At 40.2% G+C, this 25,462-nt stretch overlaps 1 protein-coding gene across 5 annotated transcripts in view; it reads right to left on the bottom strand.

Annotated features, from left to right (window-relative positions):
* FOXN3 (forkhead box N3) overlaps positions 1-25,462 on the bottom strand; it is a 134,855-nt gene that overhangs the window by 74,250 nt on the left and 35,143 nt on the right. For all 5 annotated transcript variants that reach the window (XM_027637604.1, XM_027637605.1, XM_027637607.1 and 2 more), the window contains exon 4: positions 1,745-1,809. In XM_027637604.1, the coding sequence (XP_027493405.1) occupies positions 1,745-1,809 (65 nt within the window). The remainder of the gene's footprint in view (positions 1-1,744; positions 1,810-25,462) is intronic.

Below are 25,462 nucleotides of genomic sequence, written 5' to 3'. Positions count from 1 at the left end.
TGTTAAAAAATTACTTTAATGAGGTTTTTCTTCATACTCTCATCCTTCCAACCTCAGTTGTGTCATGCACATCACAGTCCAAATTGGCTGCGTTTTCCACATGAAATGGCAGTGCAGAATGCCAACTCAGTTAAAGGTCTGTTAGGCTTTGCTAGTTGCTTGAAAAGGCGGTCATATCTCTTTTTTTTTCTATTTCTTTAACATGTTGAAAAGTTTTGGGTTTTTAGTTTTTTCCCCACAATTTGGAAGGCAGAAGGGTACAGAGGAGAAGAAGATAGAGAACAGTGTATTCTTCTTTACTGGGAGAAGGCCTTAAGCAACAACTGAGATAGGAAGGACTACAAAAACAGCTGTTATTAATTCCCGTTATCTTGCATGTTATGAAAAGGTAAAACATTTGCGCCATACGGAGTTAACACAGCAGTTCACACTTTATGAACTCAAATTACCAAGACTGCATGTGTGCAGATACCCATTTACAACCAGAATTGTTGAAAAACTGAAAACAAATCAAGGTATTTCACAATAGTTCTCTTTCTTAAAAAAAAAAAAAAATAGTTATTTTCATTAGGAAGGACTGCAAAGGTAGCAGATCTATCTGATAAAGACTAAAGCCAAAAGCTGTCAAACTCTACAATTTATACCATCTCTCAGTGTTAAGAAATTATCTGAATGCTTTAATGTATTTAGAATTGGTTTGAACAAATCTCAGCATAGATAATAAATAGAATTATGCAAATTCTTAGATATGTGTAAGGTAATCAGTTGAAAACTATCCTCAGGTAAACTTCAGATGCTGGATTACTTTGGTGTGTGGAAGGTGAGCAATTAATTATTTGCTTGTGTGCCTTGTCCTGAGTAAAGCTCTGTGCTAGGTGATTTGGACAAATGTTCCCAAGAACATTATACAGAATCTTCTGCCAATAAGAAGGCCAAAAAGTTTTGGCATCATGAAAATGAACACAAAACTGAGACGCTTCATGGATAAATACTTGCAAAGACCATCTGCACCACAGACAGTTGCAGTCTGGGGACACAGGTTTCTGTGTTGCCAAGACACCTCCATTAAGAGTGATGGTAATTCTGTGTACTCAATGGTAGAAATATAAACACACATAGCAGTGAGTAATGGTTTTAAGAAGTCTGGTGAGATAGACTGAAAATTTTGACCTATCAAAACTGCAGTCATATAGCTTCTGTTTATATTGTCCATCCAATGGAAATAAGATATTTAACATTGTTCTATGAATATAAGCACTATTAAACATGGTAGGTTTCTTGAGACAATTACTCTGTCCCTGTTTTCCCCACTACAGCATTGCTACCTACCTTCCGGTACATTTTGCTATCAGCACAATTAAGGAGTAAAGAAAGCATGTCTCTCAAAGAACAACCTTGCTTCATCCACAGAGCTAAAGCGGTGTTCCTGGAACATTTCCTTCTGGTCACTCTTTATCCACACAAAGGGAAAAAACCAAAAAGCCACCTTTCACCATATATAAGAGCAAGCAATTTAATGATCTGAGGAAAGAAAAAAAGCAGCAACTTTCACAGACTACACTCACTGTACCTGGTAAATCGTCATTTTCAAGGCACCAGATGCGCAATTAAGGAGACAGGGTAAAGGAAACAAAAAAACATTTGGTTATTTCTTGCCAGGGGAAATATTAAAAAAGCTGTGCAATTTGAAAAAGGTATTTCTTAAGTAGAATAGTTAATCCAAGATGTAGAATCTACCACCTACCTTGTAGAAGGGCTCCGTTTCTCTTGAAAAAGGTGCTTCCTGGCCAAATGGGTGGACCTGATGTGCTAAAGGGAATAAGAAATAAGTGTAAAGAAAATTACATTTGCATTAAACAATTATAAGCTACTATTTGTATGAATTCTATTTTGTTTTTAAAGGTAATGTAACATCATGGCACTTTTGCCTTCAAGCAAGCATCTAAAATCTCATGTTAAAAATAGATTAATTTGATTCAAGATTCACATTCTCTTCACAAGGAAAAACCTCTTCAGCAAAGCACACACACACACACTCTCTCGGAGGAGGAAAGAAAAAAGCAATTTGGAATAAATAATAAAAAACCCCAAATCAACGTCAAAAATATTTACTGAATTCTCAGTACAGCAAAATACATGCCCTTTCACAAAGCCATCTGCTAAAACCCCAGATGCTTTATGGCTTTCACTCAGCTGTGACAACACACTGCCCCAGTGCATCTGCCTGGGACATCCTTGCCCAGACACCAGGTAGTTCCCGTGATCCGTTGGAGCCCTTTGCCCATGGAATGCCCATACACACAGAGGTCTCCTCACAGCACCAGCAAACACATGGCTCAACACGCTCTCTGCCAGCACCAGCATGGACAGAACTTGGCTTTCACCATGTGCTCAGTGACCACGGCAGCTCCTGTGAGCCCCCGGCAGGGTGGTGGCCATGGGAGGCCCTCAGGTGCCCGGCTGAGCTGGAGCCCTGCTCTGAACTCGGACACCTCCAGGTCCCTCGTATGCTTCGCCTCCTGCTCATGCAGAGGCTGCCCGAAGGCAATGGACTCCAAGAGACCTGTCCTGTGACAAGTGCAGCTGAAGACAACAGCATTTCAAGCATGGCACAGGGAAGAGGAGGGAACATTGGTATGATCATCTAAACCTTGTTTTCTTTGTTGCCTTGGAGCAGCCCCACGGTGCTGCGGGCAATAATAGACTGTGGAGCAGCCACTCCAACAACCTGTGGTGCCAGCGAGCTGGAGAAAGAGAGGAAGCTGTGAGGAAGCCTCCCTTCAGCAGCCACCCACAGCCACGTCTCTCAGTGGAAGGACTGAACGTCCCAGACATAGAAGGTAACCCTGCCCTTTTCCTAACAGTGCCACTGACCACTGTCACTACAGCACAGCTCATCCTCCCCACGGCCATCCACAGGGAGTGCTGCCCAGGGTAGGAGTGCCACCACTGCTCCTGCTGTGTGCACAGGCCTCAGCAAGAGGCACTACCTGCAAGAGGAGTTCACGGATGGGATCTAAGGGCTCAGGTGCAGCAACTATTTCAAAGCCATTGTCCCTGGAGGAAATAACTAAAAACATATAGAAGACTTGTTGCAGCCTTGTCAAGGCAGGTGGAACAGACAGGCTGCCAGGGAGCCTTTCCTGTAGTCAGGAAACAGGTTTCAAAATCCTCTATAGCTTGACGACAATCATAGGTGTTCTAATACACTAAGCTTTTATTAAAATTAGTAGCATGAAACTATGATATCAATATATAAATAGTTGTCCTACACTCAAATTCAAGCACAATTTAAAAGTAAGGGACTAAATATCCTTCTGTAGGACTGCTGTAAGGCACTCTGCGTTTTTAAGGTAATCCACCTTCCTCTTTGGATGCAAAGTGTGAACCAAGCCCAACACTCCATTTCTGTTCAAAATTACTTTTGTCTCCTCTTGCGCTGTCCAGTGCTACACAAAATGTAATGAAATGTAAAACAGGTGTTGTCTATTACGCTGACAACAATTAGCGAGGTTCTGATAAAATACCATACGTAAAAAACACACTGCTTTCACAATTATTCTGCAGATACTCTTGTGCTAATATACAAAAAAATCACCATATTAAAATAAGGACTGTAAATAGATCCAAAGCAATTACATGAGTAATAAAAGCCTTCAATACTCCTGAACGAAGAAGGGAGTTGAGAGAGGTAGAGCGAGCTAAACGACCAAAAAGAAGTCAGTCAGTCTACATTCTAAGTGCTGGAGTGTGTGGGGCACACGCTCTGAATACACACACCCACTTTATAGGGTTTAAAGCAACCAGTTGTTTGCATTCCTTATAGTAAGTGCCAGCTCTTCAGTGTAGCTCCTCAACTCACATGAAGGTCAAGAGCTGTTGAGGGCATTCACACTCCTGTAAGATTCACAGTCTTACAGTGCATCAGAGTCCTGGATAATCTCTGAAACAGATTAAGCTACATCAAGCTACAAATGGAAAGCAATAGCACAGTCTTGATATTGTACAGATTTGCCACTCAGAAATCACAGTATGGCAACTACAGGCCTTTCAAAAGCCCAAGAAAAAAAAAATTCTGAAATGAAGCCATAGAAAAAATTCACTCCAGGCTGTCGTACGCCTGTAAGTGGGTGGAAGGGGGCTAAAGAAAGGAGAGGGAAAAAGCGTATATATTTGAATAGACAAAATGTCTCCACTAGAGAAACAAAGCCATAGTGATTTATCTTATTTTCCAACTTGAAAAAAGGCCCAAGGCTCTCATAAAAATCTCCATCTGATTCAGCACAAACCCACATGAACTAAGAAAATTAACTATGCCTTCCCAGGGAAGGAAGCTGAAGAATTCAAGCATGTAAATAATGTTCTGCAGCAACTGTCAAGCCTTTCAAAACAACTAACTTCTGTGTTTGCAGGGCTTCGCTGAAGTTTAGCTATGCCTGATCTGTGCTGGATAACTTCTCTACCTGTTCCCAAACTTTGGCATGTGAAGTCTCAGAGGGTATTAATTATTAAAACATATTTCAAGTTGATAAATGACAGAGTTGAACTATCTCTCACTTTAAAGTGTTCAAAACCTGCTTCCTCCCTGTTCCAGATTAAGAAACCATTTGAATAAGTTCATTCTTCTAAAGACCATCGATAACAAAAAAAATTTGGTCCATCCTAAGAGTTTTTTTCAAACAAATGGTTTCTTCAGTGTAGCCTGTAAGCTACAAAAGAGTGGTTAGTTCTCCTACAGAAGTAACAGCATATTCTGCATTTAGACAAAATAAAAATGCAAAATGTGGATTTACAATCTTATTTCGTAATCAATGCATGCTGTAAGATTAGTATTTTTGCAATTAGCATTATTGTTGGCCAGGTTTTTCCCCAAATTTACTAACTAAACACACTGACTAATGTTTTATTCCTAGTAAATCCCTACCCGGCTACAAGAAGAAAAGCAGCAACCAGTTCAAGCTCTTATCTCAGAGTGAAGAAACTTGAGGCCTAATACATTTTTGTTATGCACAGGTTTGAACTGCCTTAACTCCCAGAAGCAGATGAGCACAGGGCACTTGCGGGGGTGGGTTGAAGATGGACCTGGATCAACAAAGAGCTGAGATTTCAAATAAACATCTTGAAAGAACAATTCGTACAGTTTATGAATTAGACACGTAAAACACCAACAGTTACCTGTCAAGGAACATTGGTTTGATTTGCAGAAAATACTATTGTTTCAAGCATACCCTCAGCCAAAGGGATATCCAGGCTGCAACAGTACTTGTAGCAAATGCATAAAACAGGATCTGGGGGTACAAGTTCACATTCATCCAGAGCACGATCCACCTCTCTCTAAAGCACAGTCAGTGGCACTGTGGCATCTGCGCAGCACTACAGGGAGCAAATGAAGTATTCACAGCCTGCTGAAAACCTGTAGCTCAGAGAACTGATGAAGGACCACGTTTAAGCCCTGAGGAACAAGGAGCCACCTCTGATCAGTGCCCACCTTTCCCATGGATAGCGAGTGATTTTTCATGGCAAGTGGAACTTGACTTCCTCCCAAGGCAAGCAATGAACTGTTTTTCCTCTGATGACACAAACAGTAGGAAACTTCATTGTGCCACAGGGCCCTGGGCATGGGAAGCTTCTTGACCAAGGGTTAGGAGGGATTTTTCTGAGCAAAGGTTTTTCCATAGGAAAATGTTGTTTTACTGAAATCTAAAACATTCTAGGACAATGTGTTGATTCGGACGCTGTTTGTGCTGGAAACCAGGCTGACGTGAAGGTTGGCTAGCCAGCCAGCAAGGGGTCATGGCAGCTAGCCAGTCCAACCAGGAGCTCTCAGGGCATACAGAAGCAATAACGTTTGTGAGCCCCCTAATTAATTATTTCTACTAAAACGAATGCCACACATTTATAGAAATCTTTAAAACGTGTACAGGCTTCAGGAGACATAAAAAAGGAAACATAAATCCTTTGTCTTCTGGAATTTACATTAGAGTAAGGAGACTGTAGTCTTAAAGCCAAGCACTAAAAAAAGCCAGGGTATGAATTCTCTCTCACAGTTGCAGTATTTCACAACTATGCCAAAAGCTCTCACAGGCCTCTTTGTCAGAGAGGCCTGATTAATAGATTTAAGAAACCCAAACAACAAAAAATTCAAATCAAATTCAATTGTGTGGGACTACACACCACAATTAAGGGATTATGAAAACACAGAAGCAAGCCAATAAATACAGCCCAATGACTGTTACCAAATATGTCCAGAGAGTGACAGCAAAGCAGGATGATGCAGAAAGAGGGGAAAGCAAACAAACAAGCCAACACCATCCCTTAATGCACATTTCTAAGGCCTCTGGAGCTGAGAGCTATTAGCTCGAGGAAGGATGGCTCAGTGGAGAGGCAGGGAAGATGCTCCACACACACCTCAGCCCACCATGGTCAAGAGGAGGTGGGATCAGCTGCTCGGGCACAGCTGGTGCCAAATCACATCCTGGCTCCCAAAAAAGTTTAGAGTACAGGGCAAGACAGTTCCGTAAAGGGTAGAAAGACGAACAGTGTCAGCTGTAAGCTAACAAGCTGTGGCACACAAAATACCCAACGCAGAGTCTGCAGTAAGCAAACAGCTGCTAGACCACAAACGAGCAGCAGTGACACACAGGACCTCCTCTCCAGCCCTTACTCGTGGGAAAAATGATGGGCACAAGAAAAGATGATTGACTGAAGTTTCTCTACATCCAGCTTAGCCCATGGATTTTGCAAAATGATGTGACAAGTGCAGTAAGCTCCCAGTAATGCAGAACCAGTGGATGGGAGAGCATTCAATTCACTGTGACCACCACCCTTTGCCTTGGGGGTGACACCAGCTATCAGGATATCCATATAATTAAAAATTCCTGGGAGCAGAAGCTGCCGCTGCCAGATGAAGGGAAAAAAAGCATTGCTGTACCTGTGCTGGAAGTACTCCCTTACAAACCATCCACAGTGCAAAACACTTCTTTGCAAGTTTCACCTACACCTCTGACAAAGAGTGAACTGAAGGAAATGTCAAGGACACCAAACCTAAAAGCAATAAATCATTTTGTCAAAGAGTAACCAATGAAGCTTCTTGAAGGCACAGAAACCCACTTCCCAGAGTTTCTGAGAAGCAACTAAATTACAATTATATTTAAGTTGCTGAGATAACAGTAGTTGTAGGTGCCTTATCTGGGTGGAGTCCATTAAACCCTGTATCTAGTGGCAGCAGGGAACGATGATCCTGGCAAGCACATTCAGCTATCAATGCCAGCAGGACTCAGACTATAAGATACATAATTGGTTTTCCAGCTAAGCTGGAAGATGGTAATTTTTACCATTCCTTGAGAAAGTAAATTTAGGATGGTGTTCTAAAAAAGCATATTTTTGTGGGAATATCACATTCCTTGATGCTGGAAGATGAATAGTACTTTGTTATGGCAGTCACCCTGTGTAAGGCATGAGAAATATTCACAAGTATGGCAGTGAGCCGCCTTGGCTTCAATGGTGCACAACTGAGGTCTGCAGAGCTCCTGTTGGACTGTACAGGAGGAGGTCACTTGGTCCAAACCACACTACCACAAACTTGCAGACTGAATGCAAGACAGACAGCAGCTCATTCTCGTTGAGGATGCCTCTAATACTTGTCAGCTCTTCACTGTTTGTACCAGAGAGCTCAGATCCTTTTCCTGTTTTATCAGCTCCTTTTTCTACAACCAACTTTTAATACCACTACTGGACAGGGGCTAACAAGACTACTGCACTGCAAAGAGAGGCCAGTTCTCTGCATCTGGGTATATAAGCGTAGTTGTTTTAAAGAATTTATCACTGCCACTATACGTTTTGAGCAATACAGAAGCATTTAGATACTGCTGTACCTCTAACACGTGTTTTGTTAAAGAGGAAAATAGAAGTGTAATCCTTGACAGCAGCTTGCTGGCAGTTAATATCACAATTAGCAATCACCCAGCAACAAAGCAAGCAAGCTTCCTCTCCAAGCAAAGCGGAAAACCCTCTACTAACCTGAGCTAATGACAATACATAAAAAAGTATCTGTAGGGTTGGTGTTAAGGTATTTCCTGATTTCAATGAAAACTGATTACTTTAGAGATTTTAAATACATAAACCATTACTCCATCTTCTTGAATTTTCCGTAGCTGACAAAACATTACTCTTAAAGAGATTTGTGAACTCACAACACTGATTTTTAATTTATGATAGCTAATCTAATATTCTGGCTATGCTTCTCTTCCCTCTGCAATTCCCTTATTTATTGTCTCTTGGTATCTCTCACCTACTGCGACATGTGAGATACAGACTTTAAGCTCCTAGATGGAGTCTTTCCCGGTGTCTCTAGGGTGTCTAACACATTTTCAAGGGAACAATAAAATTTTGATCTCTTGCACACTCTAAATGAGTTTTCTATATGACACGACTGCCAGAGGGTTTACATCTAAATTTTTATTGAAGACAAAATAAAAGTTGCTTGAGAAACCCATTCATGAACAAAATGCCTGAAAATAAAATTGTGTGCTTTTTGAAGGATGAAGTGAAATGTTGGCTAAATCTTTACATTCTCCAAATAGCCAAAGCTATTCTCCTGACACATTCCCTACATAAGTAATTAAGCAAGAACACAGAGAGAGAGAGAGAGAGAGAGAGAGAGGAAGAAAAAGAAAAAAAAAAAGGTTAAAAAAAGCTTCTCAAGTTTCCAGAACCAAGGATGAAAATGGTAATTCCTAATTTCAAGAAAAACATAGTCATGTGTCTTTTGGAACCCATGAATAACTACTGTGGTGCTCAAAAGGCCCCTCTCACTGCTGATGTGGTATATGAAGCCTTCTCATCCCCTTGGTGTGACCCTGTAGCCTTCAGCCAAAATGCTGGTCTAAATATTATATATATTTAGATACAACAATGGAGGATTTGTTTAAGTAAGTTAAAAGATCGTAATTTCTAGAGAGCTGTTGTTTTAAGAGAGTTGGCTACTTGAGGTATTGCAGCCATAATGCAAAGTGAAAATTTCTCATTAACCTGTGTTTAAATATTTTAGCATGTATTTTGTGAACACATTATAATTCTAGGCTGAATAGCGAAACAGGAGAAAGTCTAGATATATTTCAAAATTCATGGTGAGACAACTGTCCCATGTTACTTTTAATTAAAAAAGATTTGTCTCCACCGGGAATTGGGGGATGCTGGCTATCGGCCTCCAGTTCTAATTCTGCCTCTACTACTGAATCACACAGTGACGACTCCAGGCAAGTAATTTCATCCGAATTTCTGTCTCGGTTTTATTTTTCTTCTTTTATACTAAAAACAGGAATAAGATCTTACTTACACAGACTACATATCTCTGGGAGGAATAAAGAATTGTTAAGTAACAACACAATAGGTGAGGGAATAGTCTTTTGAACTGCATGTAGTTAAATAAGGACCAACACAGCTCACTTCTGCAGCATGGGTTGTTATTTGTTCCTGCTTCTCTTACTTTGAAGTAAGGAAAAATTCTGAAGGTTACCTCACATGCTGAAGTGCTGTGTTTTTCCTTATTTCACAACTGCTATTAAATGGTTCCTAGACTGTCTATCACTGGATGAAAAACTAGTAGTTGTCAGACTGGAGAAACTTCAGAGTTACTTAAAGTTGCTCCTGTGCTACGGACCGTGCCTGCGCCAGCTCATGCAGGAACCACAAGTCAGTGCCCTAAAGCCCAGATGAATAGAAGATTCCATTTACAGAAAGCCATTGGCCTCTGAGACCACAGAGGACTGTGGCCTCTTTTGGGCTGTGCCAGCATCAAATGCTGACCTGGTCAGTGGAGAGAAGTTTGATTCTCTTCTATTCTACAAAATCAGAAATGGAGCACTCCAGTTTTCTGACAACAGCCTTCATTTGCTGCAAAACATGTGATGAGGAAGAGGAAGTTCATTTCTGTTTTGGTTTTACTTAATTAGAATTGCACTGGAAGGAAAAAGTCTTTAATCTCAGATTCTGGAAAATAAATGTGACCTAGAAAACGCCTATATTTAAGGCCCACCTTAATTTTCAACTTAATGTAGAGTCTGCTCTGATACTTAATGTTACAGCACAAACAAGGCTCTAGAGAACTTCCACATGGACCACCTGAGCAACTGAACTGCAGTGAAACTGCAGAGCTACTACCCAGGCACAACACTGTAAAGCTCTTCTAAAAGAAGGACTCTCCCAAACCGAAACTGATTAATTCTTTAAAAAGCCCAAGATCACACAATTGACTTCTGCTATTCTAGTCCTGAATTCTCCATTTATTATTTTTGCAGAACATCAAACAGCTTTGCTGGTAGATCTGCCTGGATTTCATAAATACTTCCTACATGAGGTTCCCACTCACAACTCTAACCACGGCTATAGCATGGCCTGTAAGCCAGCTGGACTTGAGAGTGACAATTCACCACCTCCACTAGAACGGCTCGTCACCATTACTGAGAACACATCACTTGTTAATTTTAAAGACACCAATGTACCTGGAACACACACAGAGTTGTAAACATGTGCATATGCAAAAGGCCAAATCTGACCTCGAAGCAGAAGTAGATGGGAAAAAGGAACGTGAGGCCTTTAAACTGTGTGCGTGTGTGTCCCGCCAACTGCTTCACGTTGCTTGCTGAAATTCTTGTTTATCCGGAATGGTGTGATTCCCCATTTCACCAATTTAAGTACTAAGGAAACTTAAAACTAAGCATGACCCAGAGGCTGCTGCCAGTATGAACTCCCTCTCCACCACTTGCTCAAAGCCAAGGCGCTTACCAGCTGAAATTTTCCATACTTGGTCTTTCTCATTAATCTTGAATGAATGTGGTTCAGATGATTCAAAACTAATCTGGTTTCTGGAATTACAGCAGCAGAGGACAAACGAATGTTTAACCTCTCCCCTGGAACATTTAACCTCTCCCAGATGCTGAGGGTATTTTTCCCTGGGAAGCTTAATGCGCTTACAGGATCTGCAGGACTGCTGCAGAGGAGTGTGCAGAGATTGGCAGCCACTGGGCCCTACACCAAAGTGCTTGATGCACATGTCAGAAAGTTACGTAAAAGCAGAATACATGATCACATAATACCAATACATAATAACAATAACAACAACAGAAGTCAAGTACTCACACATTTGAAAAGCTCCAATTATGTATTTTATTATCTCAATTCTACCTCTTCATGCATATCTACTTCATGAGTCCTGCATTCAATGGTCACACTCTTATGTTCCAGAAGATCAGAGCCTGAGGACTATACTGCACAGAGTGCAAGGTGCTTAAAAGATGAATGACAGACAGTTTTGGGGTGTTTCTATCACTAACACTGAAGTTTATTGCATAAATAACATGTTACCTTAGAGATACATTTTTAGAAAAAAACTTCTAAGGCATAAAAAATTTAGTATCAAAATGTGTCAGTTTTCACTCACTTGTATTCCCAAGGTTACTCCTTTTGAAGCACTAAGAGTTGTATTTTAGGGATGGGGGAGACACAGACCAAAACACACATAAGAAAAACTATAGCATCTAACAACGGGCTGTTTCACCTCACATTCTGGGTCTGCAGATGCAACAAAAGACGAAGCAAATAAAGTATTTTTTGCATTCAGAAGCACTGTAGAGACATCACCTAGATCAATTCTCCCACCCACAGAGCTACAGATATCATTTCCATTCGGAGAAAGGAAAACACACACACAGAGGTAACAACGTACCTCCGAAAGACCCAGGAAACCGTGACAGACCCTGGATACGCCTCCTCCCAGCTCCAGGCCCCTGCTGACAACCCACACTGCTGCTGTATTAAGGCTTCTCATCACTGACTGACATTAGTTGCACCTACCATAGCTCAGCTTTTCTCCTAAATGTATCCCAAATGACTCAGGTTGGATGCAGAGAAAATTAAGAGCAGAATTATAATATGCCCTCCATTTTACAGTAAAGCAAACAGTACAAGTTTGATTGAATTCTATCCTATCAGCCCAATCCAATCAGGACAAGATGGGAATTTTTCACTTATTCCTGAAAACTCTTCCAAAGAAGCCTCAAATTCAAGGGGCAGAGCAGATGAAGCTTCACAGATATTTACAGTGCGGAAGTCTCTTCCCTTCCTGCAGCCTCTGCCAAAATGAAGAACCCCATTGACCTGTGGTTGGGTGAACTGTGCATGACTGGTACAGAACAAGAGTGCTCCTAGTTAATTTTACAGGAGCAATAACCACAGCATCCAACTCCCGGTATCTTCCACACTTAAAGTTTTCAAAGTAGAGCTATGAAATAAAGAATTTTACACATTCTGCAAACCTAACTGTAAACAAATACTCAGAGGACTTAATTTTAACTCATTTTAGCCACTTTCGTCTTTACAGAAAAATAAATCTCCCACCTGTAATGGGAAATAAAATTCAGTGTGCATCTTTATCCCCTAATCCTCACCTCTCCAAACAGCCGTTCAGCCTACTGAGAATACTAACACTGTACTTAATAATATTCTAATAACTCTCTCAAGTTACAATATTATCTACATGAATGAAGGAATTTAGCGAGGAAAAGAAAAGCTGACCTTCACATAATTTCTTGCAAGAAGTCACCCTTCTATCAGTGATTTCTCATATCAGCAATGAAGCTGTATGTCTAAAAAGGAGACTACTCTTCCCAAAATTGTCTTACAACATTGTCACTTTAACAAATCACAGCTGCCCTAGTGGAATCCATGATGTGCTCTAAGTTTCCCTCTGTTTGCTGCTTCTTCTCAGCTGTTTGTGCAGAAGTTGGATGAACTCAGGAAGACAAGAAGGCAGAGGTGTAGAAATTAAGGCTGCACGAAGAAAGACAAAGCTTTGCAATGGTTTTTGCAATGAGATATTGGTTTCTACATCTCTGCTTTATCCGCTGCAACTCCACGTGGAGAAGGTTGAAAAAAATAGTTATGAACATGAAAAAAAGTCACAAAAAAAAAAAGTCACAAGTTTATTTTTTCTTCATAGTATATTTTAACAGCAGTTTGGTAGCAACTTTGTGCCAAAACACAAAACCACAGAGGGACAGACTAGACCATCCACTATTTCTTGACAAAGCTGAAGAAAGTTATGGAATAAAACCAAATATGGCAATTCAGCAATCCTCTGTGCCCCTCACTGAACAGCTCTGGTTTAGCAGCCAGTGGAGGAGACCACAAGTTCTCTCCTTGGCAAACCAAGAGGTTCTGGGAGGTTCATCTGCTGATGAGCAACCCCAAACCCAAAGGTATTTCACCAATGAAGAGAACAATCCTTGCAGGCACCAAAAGGAGCTGCTAAGAATGGGCATAGTTATCTATCACATATTGTGTAATTCTACTTCCAGTTGAATCAGCATCTGCCATGCAATTGCAAAATATCCTTATTAGCACTAACTATGATCATGAGTATATATGCTCTCTCACTCTTTGTGTAAATTAATCCTTGGAGTAAAGCTGTTCCTTGGATCACCTCAAATATAGAAAATCAGTGAGTTAGATTACAGGAAACAATTAATTATGGTTCTCTGGTGTTTAGAAAGAGACACGGACACCCTGAAATCCCCAGATAGCATTTGAACCCTCTAAAGCAGCAAATCACAGAAAGTAACAAACTACACTTTTCAAACATCAGATGACCTCAAGCTTGTTCGTTCTAGTGAAATGATACTGATCAGTCATAAAATGAATGGGACATAACCTTTTAAACATTTGAGAGGCAATTAATTTATAGTATCCATTTACTACAACCAATTAAGTAGAAATATTTTCTTCACATGTCAGTGTAACTTCCAACAAATCAGGGAAGGAAAAAAAGGAACAAACAACTTTGCCAAATCACTGCAGTTAATTCTCATGTTGGTGGTTTCATCGATAGTCAAGTCTCTTTTTTACAGTGTCATGTACAGAGCATCACTGATTTTCCAGCCAACACACAATGTGCTAATAGTAAATATACATAAAATGGAAAGCAGCAGGCTTGGGCATTTGCAGCACTGAACTGTCCAGAGAGCTGCCTCTGCTGGTTGAGGCCAGTACCACCTGCGGTTCTCACTTCAACTGGAACATGCTCAACCAACAACTCCTTTTTAGAAAGCCCTGCACCTAAATTTCAGATCATCGAGAAACAGGACTCGAAGTAAAGCAGACTGGGATGCCATCAGCAGAAACTGTTGTCATCTCATTGTACTATTAATCCCTTTTCAAACCTTTTTTCTGTCCTACTCCTAAGAGGACCTGCCACTCTGTTGTCACTACCAATCGCTTCTTATAAACCGTCTCCTCCTCCACATTAGCTCCTCTGCTGAGCCTCTTTTGGGGTTTTATTATTGTCTTTACTCTATTTCAGAAAGTTTATGGCTAATTTGTAGAGCCTTCAGCATCTCAGCATGGGACAACTTCACACTTTAAGTCTTATTAAAGCCATTTACACAAATCCCATAGACAGAACAAGGACAAGAAACCTGTGTTTCTTCATCAACTTGTGTGGAAACTCTGCTGGATGGGTTTGTCTCTTAGTCTCTCCCTCTTGGAGGGCTGTGGAATAGGTTGTGAAGGCTAGAAAGCTGCAAGTCAGATTCACTAGATTATGTGAGAGTAATATAATGGAATGAAAACAAAATGGACAATAATTTAGCACTTAAAGAGGGCTTTGGATGGGAATTAAGATACTTGGTTATAAACAAGTCTGAAGAGTACAATTCAGCTCCAAGAACAGCACACAGAATGTACTATTTTAATAGCTTTGTCAGAGTTAGAGTCCTCTCTGTTAAAGGACAGGTTATTCTCAGTGTGTTCCCCATACAACCCAATCTTGCCCATTATTCAGGCTACAGCAGCCCAAGTGGCAGGATTGTGCCTGCTGACCTCTTGGTGCCACACTGGAAGACAGCTTTAAGCACTGAACTCAGAAGTCTTTTCTAACCTTAATGATTTTATTACTTGCCTATGAAAGCAGTTTTAACAAGGGCTCACAAGAAATGCAGAAGGGGAATCAAGAACATGGCAGAACTCATTACTCCTTCATGATGAGAAACTTCTCTAAACTTGTGGGCACAGCAAATTGAAAGCAAAGGTTTCATGCCTGCCTGCACAGGTGTTTCACACTGAGAAGTTCCACTGAAAAACTACAGAAAGAAAAACGCTGGTAATAGATACAGTCATGATCCCTCCACAAATTTTGACTCTAAGGTACCCCAAGAAAAACAGCTTCTGGTCTTTGGAAGGGCAGAAAAAGTGTCACTATTTCATGCAGTTTTGCAGTAATAGACTAAATCAAAACATTTCCTATTAAATCCACAACATCTGTAATATTTTTTTGGTAATTCCTCCTTTTGTAATTTTCCTTCTGGAAGGAGAAGAAGGGGGAAGACCTCTATTTCTGCTGTCTCCAAGCAATCTCCAGTCTTCAGTTCCAGACCATTACGGGTGTTACATGAGCGTGTATTGCGGTCTCTTCAACAGAGCAGCAAGGCTTAGTGCCCACTTCCCTCCCCAAGGAAGAGAATGATGTACATCACTATGGCACTGACCGGAGATGGTGCTTTTAACTGAAGTAGGAACTGCCTGATCTGCATCTCTGAGCAGGCCAACAAACAAAAACCGGCACTGAAACTCATCTGCACGATGGGTCCTGAAAGGGTGACTCCAAGTGCCAGTTTCATAGTAACCACCAGGAGAAAAGTTTCCCCAAAGGAAAAAAAGGGAGTTCAATCTGCCTTCTTTCCTTGGCTTCCCTTTTAAAGAATACAAATAAGCTTCCTGAAAAACAACAAGCCTTTTGATGAGGCAATAGCTTTCCTCCATGTTTTTGTTTGTTTGTTGAAAACACTTTGATTTCACAGGAAGCACTAACAAATGCAACTGGGGATCAACTTAGTTAAAGAACCTTAAAAAGCAACAGGACACACATCTCCTGCTTCAGCCACTAAACTGGATTGTCTCACTGGCTCGAGCAAAACTGCTGAATTATTTCCCTAACAAAAGAAAGGCGCTTTTAGGCCCTATAATCTCATTTCAAGTCCTTTTACCCACTCTCTACTCTTTTTGGCCTTGAAATTGCAATCCTCTTTCAGGACTAATCTTGGGACTAATTGGTGCCAGCACTCCAGTTTCTCTCACCATTTCTTTCCCCTCCCTACTGCATTGTTCAGGTGACGAAAAGGACGGCAGGCCAGGGTTCAGTGGCCCTATAATGAGTTTGTTCCTACAGAGTAACTGTTAATAATTAGCAGGAAGCATTTTGTCTTTAAATTGCACAGCATGAGCAGCACGATTTCACAGAGCCAGTGAATTGCTTCACTGTTGCTCAAGAAGCTTCACAAGTTTTTGGGTGATGTTCAGGGTTGTGTGCCTGGGCCAAGGCCCCCAGCCAGGCACGCAGGGTGGCACAGGCAGTGCCACCTCTCCAGAGCTCCGTCGATGGCAGGGAGGAGGGAAACAAGGAGCACCCTGCGCCCTCCATTTTGGCAGCTGCCAAGGAACACATCGACATGATGGGACTGAGTTGGCGTGGTGAAAGGACAATCTTTGTTTAATAAATATTCCAACAATACAATTCCCTGAAGAATAAAGAGCAAAGAGGAGATTTAAGAAAGCCTGCTACTTTTCAGCTAATGACTGTATTTGCAGGTAGTGCCAAAAAGGAACAATGACTTCTCTTACCGAGGGAATAGCACTGTTGACCACTTCCCATTTTCTGACATTTTCTCAGGACTTGGAAGTAAAATCAGTTTATCTCTATTTGGAAACTTCAATCCAGGGAGTGCATTAAAACAAAACGATAAAAAACCTGTTTCCAATGGATGTTCACTTCTAGCAAACCTAAGGTTAACCCTGAGCTTTGATTCAGGCAAAATAAGCAGAAAGCATCACGAGTTTTTCAAGCTGGTAGGACTGCATCTCCAAGTGTGCACATTAACTTCTGACACTTAGATATTGCACAGTGTCTGCTACTGTCCTGAAGCCGAAGGGCAACACAAGAAACTCCATCTGAGATATACATTGCTTCCATCATGACCCCAAGGAGTGCTCTGGAATTTAAATACAATTGTGACTACATCCACACTCTTGTTCACTACTATACACCTGTAGGCATCTGCAAGCAGGTATGCTATGAAAAACACATTAGCATCAAAAACCAAAAATAATACAATTCATCTCACTCTCCTGAAAGATCAACCCTTCTTGTGGAGCATCAATAAGAGACAAGGTGTTAGATGTCAAGACTCCTGCAGAAGCCAGCAAGCAAGACACACAAGATTCTCATCAGACTTAGGAATCTACTGCTACTGCAAAGAGGCAACACCAAAGATATCTGTGCAAGAAGGCATGCTCAGCCAGCATCTCACTATCACTGGACTAAACAGCAGTCTGTTACTCCAAGTACCTCCTAGAAATGGTGTGGGTACTCAATTGTCACACAGTAAGAACTTGTCATTTATCTCCAGTCACAGAAATTGATAGTGAGTATGTACACAGAGCTGTAATTACTATTTTAGTTTGCTAGCACCATAGCTTGAGATCAGGTGGTGTTTCAGTGGCTTTTGCGTTAAGATAGGTAATAATTATGCTTAACTCTGTGCATATTACAATCCTCTGGACACCAGGTTCCCCCAGCACTCTAAAGCCATCCACGATGCAACACCTGACTGAGGGATTCATGTTACAGAGGATTAGCTGGAAAAAGTGCATTTAAATTCTCCATCTCTTGAAAATGCAGTTTGCAAATGTGCTCAGGATCCATCACTTATTTCTGTTTGCCTTTGTGTCACAAATTTCAGACAAAGGACTCTCCTTAGGTCATCCAATTCAGCTTTCTGCCAACAGAAAACTTCTTCTTAAAGCCAATTTTCTAGGATTTTATGGAGTCTGCTTTTCAGCCCCCTACCAGACGGATTTCAGACTATTTCCTTTAAGAGTTTAATTCAGTCTAACAAGTTCATTATTTGCACCTGGTCAGTGACCAAGGAAAGATAAGCCAAAGTCTGTGTGTCTCCTCCTCACATGCTATTAAAATGGCAAGTTTTCCATCCAAATGTTTACGTCTGTTCACAACAGCAATAAAACAGAAGGAGAGAGACATCCCCATGAAAATCGACCACCTTGTCCACAGAGATACTGTTAACTTGTTTATGGCATCAAAACAACCTCCTTTTTCTACCAATTTGAAAACTGGTAACTAGAAGACAGCAAGTGGAGATCAGTTCACGTTGCCAGTCTCTTTTCCCCAGGCCAGAGTACCTTCACTGGTAGGAATGCTTTAAGACCTCATCCTTGACAAGTTCCAATACCTTAAAACACCAAATCCCCAGGATCACATTTACAGTGCAACTATACAAGTGACTTCACCAGCACAACTAAGAGAACAGTTTGCTATTGTACAAGGGCAGCGAGACCATATTAAAATGACTTTGCAAAGTAAAAATGAAGAAATCACACCAAAAAAACCCCCAACAAACCTCCAAATCTAAGCCCAACAGCAACTCTCTGCTGCACAATCAGATGATACTGCTCCGAGGGTCCCCAGGCAGCTCTTTGAGAATTAGTCTGCCTGCCACTGTGACAGTCTATGGTCAAAGCTCAAGTATGCTTCTGTTGCATTAGACTAGCCAAAGGGCAAATTCAGTGGCAAATCCCAAGAGCTTGTAAAAAGTTTCCTGTGTCAGTTTGGGGTGTGTGAGGGGGTTAACTGATCAGAGAGCAGCTGTTAGTGGGGTTTTTAACTGTAATGCCTAAGAGCGCCACCCACAAAGTGCTGACCACTCTTCTCAGGGGCATCTCATAGCCAACACAGTGAACCAAGGATGGCAGATGGGAACAGAAATAGGCAAAAATTACCTTGCTGTGGTTTTTTTGGTTGTTTTTTTTTGTTGGTTTTTTTTTTGTTAGTGTCACTCAGCACAAACCCAACTCCTAAAGTTCTTGCTCCATATAATTACAAAATACAGAGCTCATTGATACAACTTGCCCCGTTTTCAAAGCAGAGTTTCTATAGTAATATGTCAAAGGATGACAGAAAAAGACCAGCTCTAACACTTTCTGAAGATATTTCCAGCCTCTTTTCCCTCCAAAATCTAAGCAAGTCTATTTCTATATCTGAAGGTAAAAGAGGCAAAAGCAGCAAAATATACTTAATAACCAAAAGATCTACATCGCTTTAGCAATATAGCTGACTGTGGCTCTTAAACTATCATGCAAAAGATCTGTTTGCATAAAACCTTCCTCATACATCATATTATACTTGCAAGCTGCAAAATAAAAGCTGGTAACTCCAGAAGCTTTGTTTGTTATTAATTCCCTTAAGTTTAGAAAATTATTTCATTCTAATTAATTGTTTTATTTATTTTTTTAATCTCATGAGAGAAATGGTCTTCTTAAACTTTCATATGCAAAACAGCTAAAGAGAGAACAATCTTTTATATACAGAAGGAATTCCAATTAATAGAGATCTTAAATACTTGGGGAGCTGTTATGAATTTTGCCATTGATCAGACAGCTGTTTGGAAAAAAAAGCGTCTTTTCAGGAAAGTTACATAATTAAAAGTAACCCAATTCCTTCTTGTTTATATTTTTTCTCCATCTGCTTATCCAGATTAAATATAAAAATTAATGAAACACAAATGATGCCCAATTTGCTAAATTTACATCTCTGTTTCATATACTTTTACTGGATCCTGCATCATGCACTACCATCAGTTATGAAATCCCAATGCTCCATGGGCATTTTAAAGCATTGTTACATTTTTAATAACTCAACCTTCAGTATCTACATTACTATGCAATTAATTTTTCTGAATTTCATATATTTTTTCTTAAAAAACAGCACCCCTGCTACACAAGACTAAACCCCAGAATTATATACACTTCTAAACGTTGAAGTGAAAGTGTCAAAACAAGAGTCTGTTTTGCATCTTAGTTTTTCAAACTAACCTTAGGAAGTTCTCCATCAAGCCTGTAACCACTGTTCGAATCAAATTTCCTTTGGAAGGATATATAATGGAATTGTGATAAAAACAGTTACAGGGAAAAAAAGCAGTGAGAGGCGTAGAGCTCTGCAATATTTATATCACTCAGGCAGACAACATAGAGAACCCATCAGTGAGGTTAAAAACTGCAGCGCAGAGAACAACTGACAACAGCAGTCAGGTATAAAGGGCCATAAGAAACAAATGCAAAACCCCACCAGCTGTATAAAGTTGGACACTAACTTAAAAAAGGGCAGAATAATAAACTAGTTACTTCACTTTAACAAATAAAGTTCATGTAGTCCTGATTCTAATACCAAAAATATGTCATACAAGCTAATGAAAAGAAAATTGAACAAGTGCACACATGCTGCAGCAAGCCAAGAAAGAAATACATTTACAATTGTATTAGCAAGACTCACTGGCTGAGTAATCTTGGATGTTTTAAGAGCAGAGCAATAAAAAATTACCATACATAACTGAAGTATACACATGAGCTGAGAGAGTGAGCCAGTACTGGCAACTAACAGGAGGGGATTGCCAACAAAGCAGAAATGAGTCAGGATGAAAAGAAAGATCTTTTATAAACCTGATCCACACTCATATTTGAGTTGGCCAATCTCTTCACTCGTTCCCCTTTCACAAAAGAATAAAGGATCTTAAACCACAGAGGTAGAAACCATGATCCCTTGTAAACAGATACACAGGTATATATGACAACCTAATCAACTTTACCCCGCACAGAGAGCTGGGCTGCACCCTACCCATGCTCCTCTTCTAGTATCTCCAAACTATTTACCAAAAAAATTAACTTCTCTAATGTGTTTGCTAGTCAAACTGCTTACACAAACCCACTTCAGATTAGTTGTCTCAAGCAGTTCTCCTATCACTGTTCTCTGAGTATTCGCTCTTTTGTAATGAAAATAGGTCACCTGCTCTAAAACAGTACATTTTGTTTCTAAGTGCAAGAGAGAGCAGCTTCCCTGGCGGCCAGGCTGCCTTCTGACACAAAAAGTACACTGCAGTATGTACACATACCTGTGCACTGAAACGCCAAGAGGTTTGCACATTTATCACTAAAACCGCACACAGATATAGGGGAAAAAAGCCTCAGATGCAAAATGGGGAATCTTATCCAAAGCATAACAACATGAAAACAACTAAACTCGATGAAACCCACAGCCTGTTTAGTCCAGGGTTTCCATGGCCTAGCAGCAGAGATGAATGTTTCACAGAAAGTGTAAGAGCAACATAAAAAAAAAATCTGTGCTTGCTACTACAGCCGATGTGGACTTGAACTATTGGAGAGATAGATTTAAACCTAAAAGTCTCACAAGGATTAGTATCCTCTTCCAGATGTATGTATATTAGGTGTGGACACAGTTTAACAGAATTCCACCTTTTGGGGGACTACTGTTTAATCGTTATCCTCAGCATTCTCCTGTGGTACCATGCTCCACCAAGTAATTTACACCCTGCCTAACCTTCTCACCCCTATTTTTTTAACCAGTAGCCAAAAAAAAAAAAAAAAAGGCAAATGCTGCATTTTACAAACAGTTTCACAATTCAGAAACAGAACAAATGCCATCAATCAGCACCTCACAAATACAGACTGCGTTCAAGGCCAACTGGAATGCTAAGAAAGCCAGCAAGAGTTTCTTGAAATCTATGTAAAACACAGCCCCCAAATTCTCATTTATCTTTAGCTGTACTAAAACCACTTGATAGATTTTCTTTAAAAAACTGAGGGGCTCCCAAAACAAGGTCAAAACATCTGTGAAAAAATACAGTCCAGATAATCAAATATAACCTTCAGAGTTTCATCAGGGCTTCACTGAAAAAAAAAAAAAACCAACAAAAAAATCCCAAGAAGTGCAAGTGCTGAGCACTTCTGCTTTGAAAGGGGAACAATCATTTTATCAAGCCACTCTAACACTGGACACACTGGACAGGCAAAGAGACATACATCTCACCTCCCATCTTTTTACCTGGGGATGAACAAGTGAACATGTGAAAAACAGTCTGTGATCCCAGCCATAGAGGACTGTGTGGAGAACGGAAATTTCTCCACTAAGGATCCTCCAGCTCCTCCAAAAATCAGTTTTTTTATAAGTAGTTTATTCTGATGAAACAACCAGTTTGATTTTTCCAAGTCAAAATTTCAAACACAAGTGTAAAAAAGTTTTAGTATTAAAAAAGACTCTACACGTTTTGTTCCAAAAGTTCAGAGTGAGATTTTAATACCATTTAAGCCTTTTCTTTTTTTATTCATCTGAACCATGGAAGTTCCTGTGAACAAAAACAAGTCTAGCAAAACCTACATGTTTTATTTCTACGAAACACAGTTCCATCAAAATAGGAGGAATATCACTTTTACATAGTAGGATCATACAGAGAGCAGATTCACACACATTAAAAACTGGATACAACAGATATCTGTGTGCAATGGCGATGGAGTTATAAAAGCCAGAAAAAACATCGTCAGTAACCACAACCTGCATGTGACACCAGACCTGAGACGAGGCTTTATGGTGTCAGAAGTTAAGTCATATCTGATGATGACAAAAATCATGATTCAAGCATTCAAATACTAACAAACAAAATTATGCCAAAACTTACTTTATTCAAACGAACAGCTTAAAAAACCTGAATTCCCCATAAAGCATACCAAACTGAAGAGAGAGTTACTACACTGCTGCCATACAGCATCCTGTATACACACATGTCTATATGCTGGGATATTCTAAATACCCCAGAAAAAGTGAATTGCCTAATAAATATTCAAAAAGACTAATCCACTGAAACTTGTTTCAAGCTTTTTATCTTAAAATACATTATTACTAAAGAAATAGGATATCTGTGCTTTAAAAAAAATAATTTACAGAAAGACTGATTGATACTTTGAGAAATACTGCGTCAGATACACAGGTAGAGATTATGGAGACACCTATGAAATGCAATTACACTTTTCTTTTAACTATATGTATAAAGTAATTGGAAACACTACTGGGGCAAGCCCGGCTCAGCATGCAGGTGCCCCCTATGACTGGAAGATAAGGAAATCAGAGGATTTTGTTCAGGTCAAAGACCAGCTGGTCAGTCTGCAAGGTCTGAAGGTCAGTCTACCTTCCCCTTAAGTTCAAGGTCTTCCAACTCTCTGCCTGCTGACCCAGAGCCCAGGCTGAAGGTTCACTACCCAGCTCAGTTTTGCACTTGTGATGGGTAATGCAAGACCAGAGGGGCCACCTCAATCCCCCCTGGACCCACGTTGTTAGGATTTTCCACAGTCACACTGTGAGCAGCAATAAAACCTGTCCCTCTTACATTCTGCTTCCCACTAACGTCATGCAGAGAGAAGAGGAACTGATTCTCACTAGCAATGCTCATCTCCAAGGATATTTCTCTATGGACAATCAGCATTTTTATGGTCTACCTGTCACCTTCTGTTATGACCTGGGGAGAAGATGGGTCACCTGCAGTCAGTTCCTCCAACTCTTGGACTCTAGTGGACTCTCACAAGACAATGAGGAGCTGCCAAGCAAGTCTGCTTGGCCTCTTCCCTTAGCCAAAGCCTCTGAACCTGTGGTAGAACTGATATTCTCAGTGCAATATTGCATACGGAACAAATTGGTTACACAAATATTGGGAGTTTTGCATAAACTGCAACAGCTGCCTGTGTTAAAATTTGTTCTCTATTACCTAATATATATTCAAATGCTAGGTGAAAGGTCCACGCAGCTTTTTGTTTAAGACAGAGCTAAAATTCTTGGAAATAATCAATGCACTTTACTGTTGTTTAAACAAATATTAAATAAACGATGAGGAGTTAAACTGTAAAATGTCTTAAAATCATAACCTTTACAGAAAAGCCAACCTTTACCTACCTTTGAAAGATTCTCAATTAATCAAAACAATTTTTATTCACAGAATGTTTATTACTATTAATAAAACACCAGACACTGCTCTATGAATGTCAGTCTTACAACAGAACTAAAAATAAGGTGACCTTCCCTGTCAATCTTTCTTTATACAGGCACTAAAGCAAAGAAAGGTCTAATAAATAATAGAGAAGTGAATAAAATCTAGAAGAAAAAAAAAAAGAGTAATTAAAACTGAATTTAAAAATTTAACTTCAGTTCTGGAAATAAAAAAACTTTTTCTTAATCCAACAGCAGTAAAACGTGACATGCTATGATACTATTTGCAGCTTCCCAAGCTTCATGAGTGTGTTTTCAAACGCAAAAGTCAGATGATTTCCACTATGGTAATATTATATGATTAGCAAACACGATGTTCATGAAAGCCACTGTTCATCACACAAACCCTCGTTCCTGAGCCTTAATTTTCAACTACTAAAACTTCAGTGAACTGTTGTTGAACACTGCACAGGCTTCCCCACCCACACAACTGCTGCAGTTGTTACAGCGATGCAATGGTTATTAATGGGACGAAGGGTGAGAGGTGGACTCATGCTGCCAAGCAGACAAAGGAGAGGTGTCCCCCAGGCTCTCTTTTTGCTACACCATGCGACACATACACTGCGCAACCCGTGCTCTCAACGCACAGCACACACTCTGGGGACAGAAAAGAGGGATGAAGAGCTGCAGAAGACAGTCTCAGAAGCACAGCACTCACATGATTCAAGTTTCTGAAGACAGTAACTAAGTCAATGAGGTCACTCAACAATTTTCATAGGGAAATACCCAAAGCTAGAGAGAGTTTTACAAAGTAACAAAAATTTCAAAACACACCCCTAGACTTTCCTTTTCCCATGGACTGAGTGGAAATATCTATGGTACCATTCCAAGTTATCTTTGGAATAAGGCTATATTTATCTACAGAAGGCACAAAGGAGGGGAGAAAGAGCCTAAGAAGCCAAGTAACTGGGAAGACTGTTCAACAAATGGAACTAAGAAAAATAACAACATAAAACAAAGACCTGGTGTTTGCCCGGCATCTAGAGAAACATGAAAGGCTAAGAATGTTGCTTTGAAGTACTTTATCAAAAGCCTACAAACGTGCAGACAAAACAAAGACTCAACCAAATCTTCATGTATTTGGCAAATGGGAAACGACATTTTTTCTATTTAGTGGGTATGAATGAGAAAGAATTGAAAACATCTCAGCCTAGAAGGCTCAGAAGCATTTAACTAATTTTGAGAGGAATGAAGATGTGATTAGAGGGTTATTAGTATTTCCATCAGCCATTCCTGCTGAGCACAAGGATGCTGCAGAAAGGATGCATGAAACTGCTGTGTGAAAGAGATGACAGACTCAAGACTTTCTGCTCTTCTTTTTCTGTCCAAGATCTGTAGCCACCTTTCCCAACTTACCATTGTCCCCTACATCTCCCTCATACTATAAGGTACTAAAAATAAGCACCTTTTAAAAGGTAAGAGTCGATCTGTTTTGTTTTCTGAAACTATGCTCAATCACTTCTTCTATCACAGAAGTCTAATGGCTAGAGAGCTGATATGAATATGTTAGAA

Source organism: Corapipo altera, unplaced genomic scaffold (assembly GCF_003945725.1).
Source record: "Corapipo altera isolate COAL_440 unplaced genomic scaffold, ASM394572v1 23, whole genome shotgun sequence".
In the NCBI taxonomy this organism is placed as follows: Eukaryota; Metazoa; Chordata; class Aves; order Passeriformes; family Pipridae; genus Corapipo; species Corapipo altera.
Note: the sequence above shows the minus strand (reverse complement) of the source record. Positions and strands in the feature narration are given on the sequence as shown.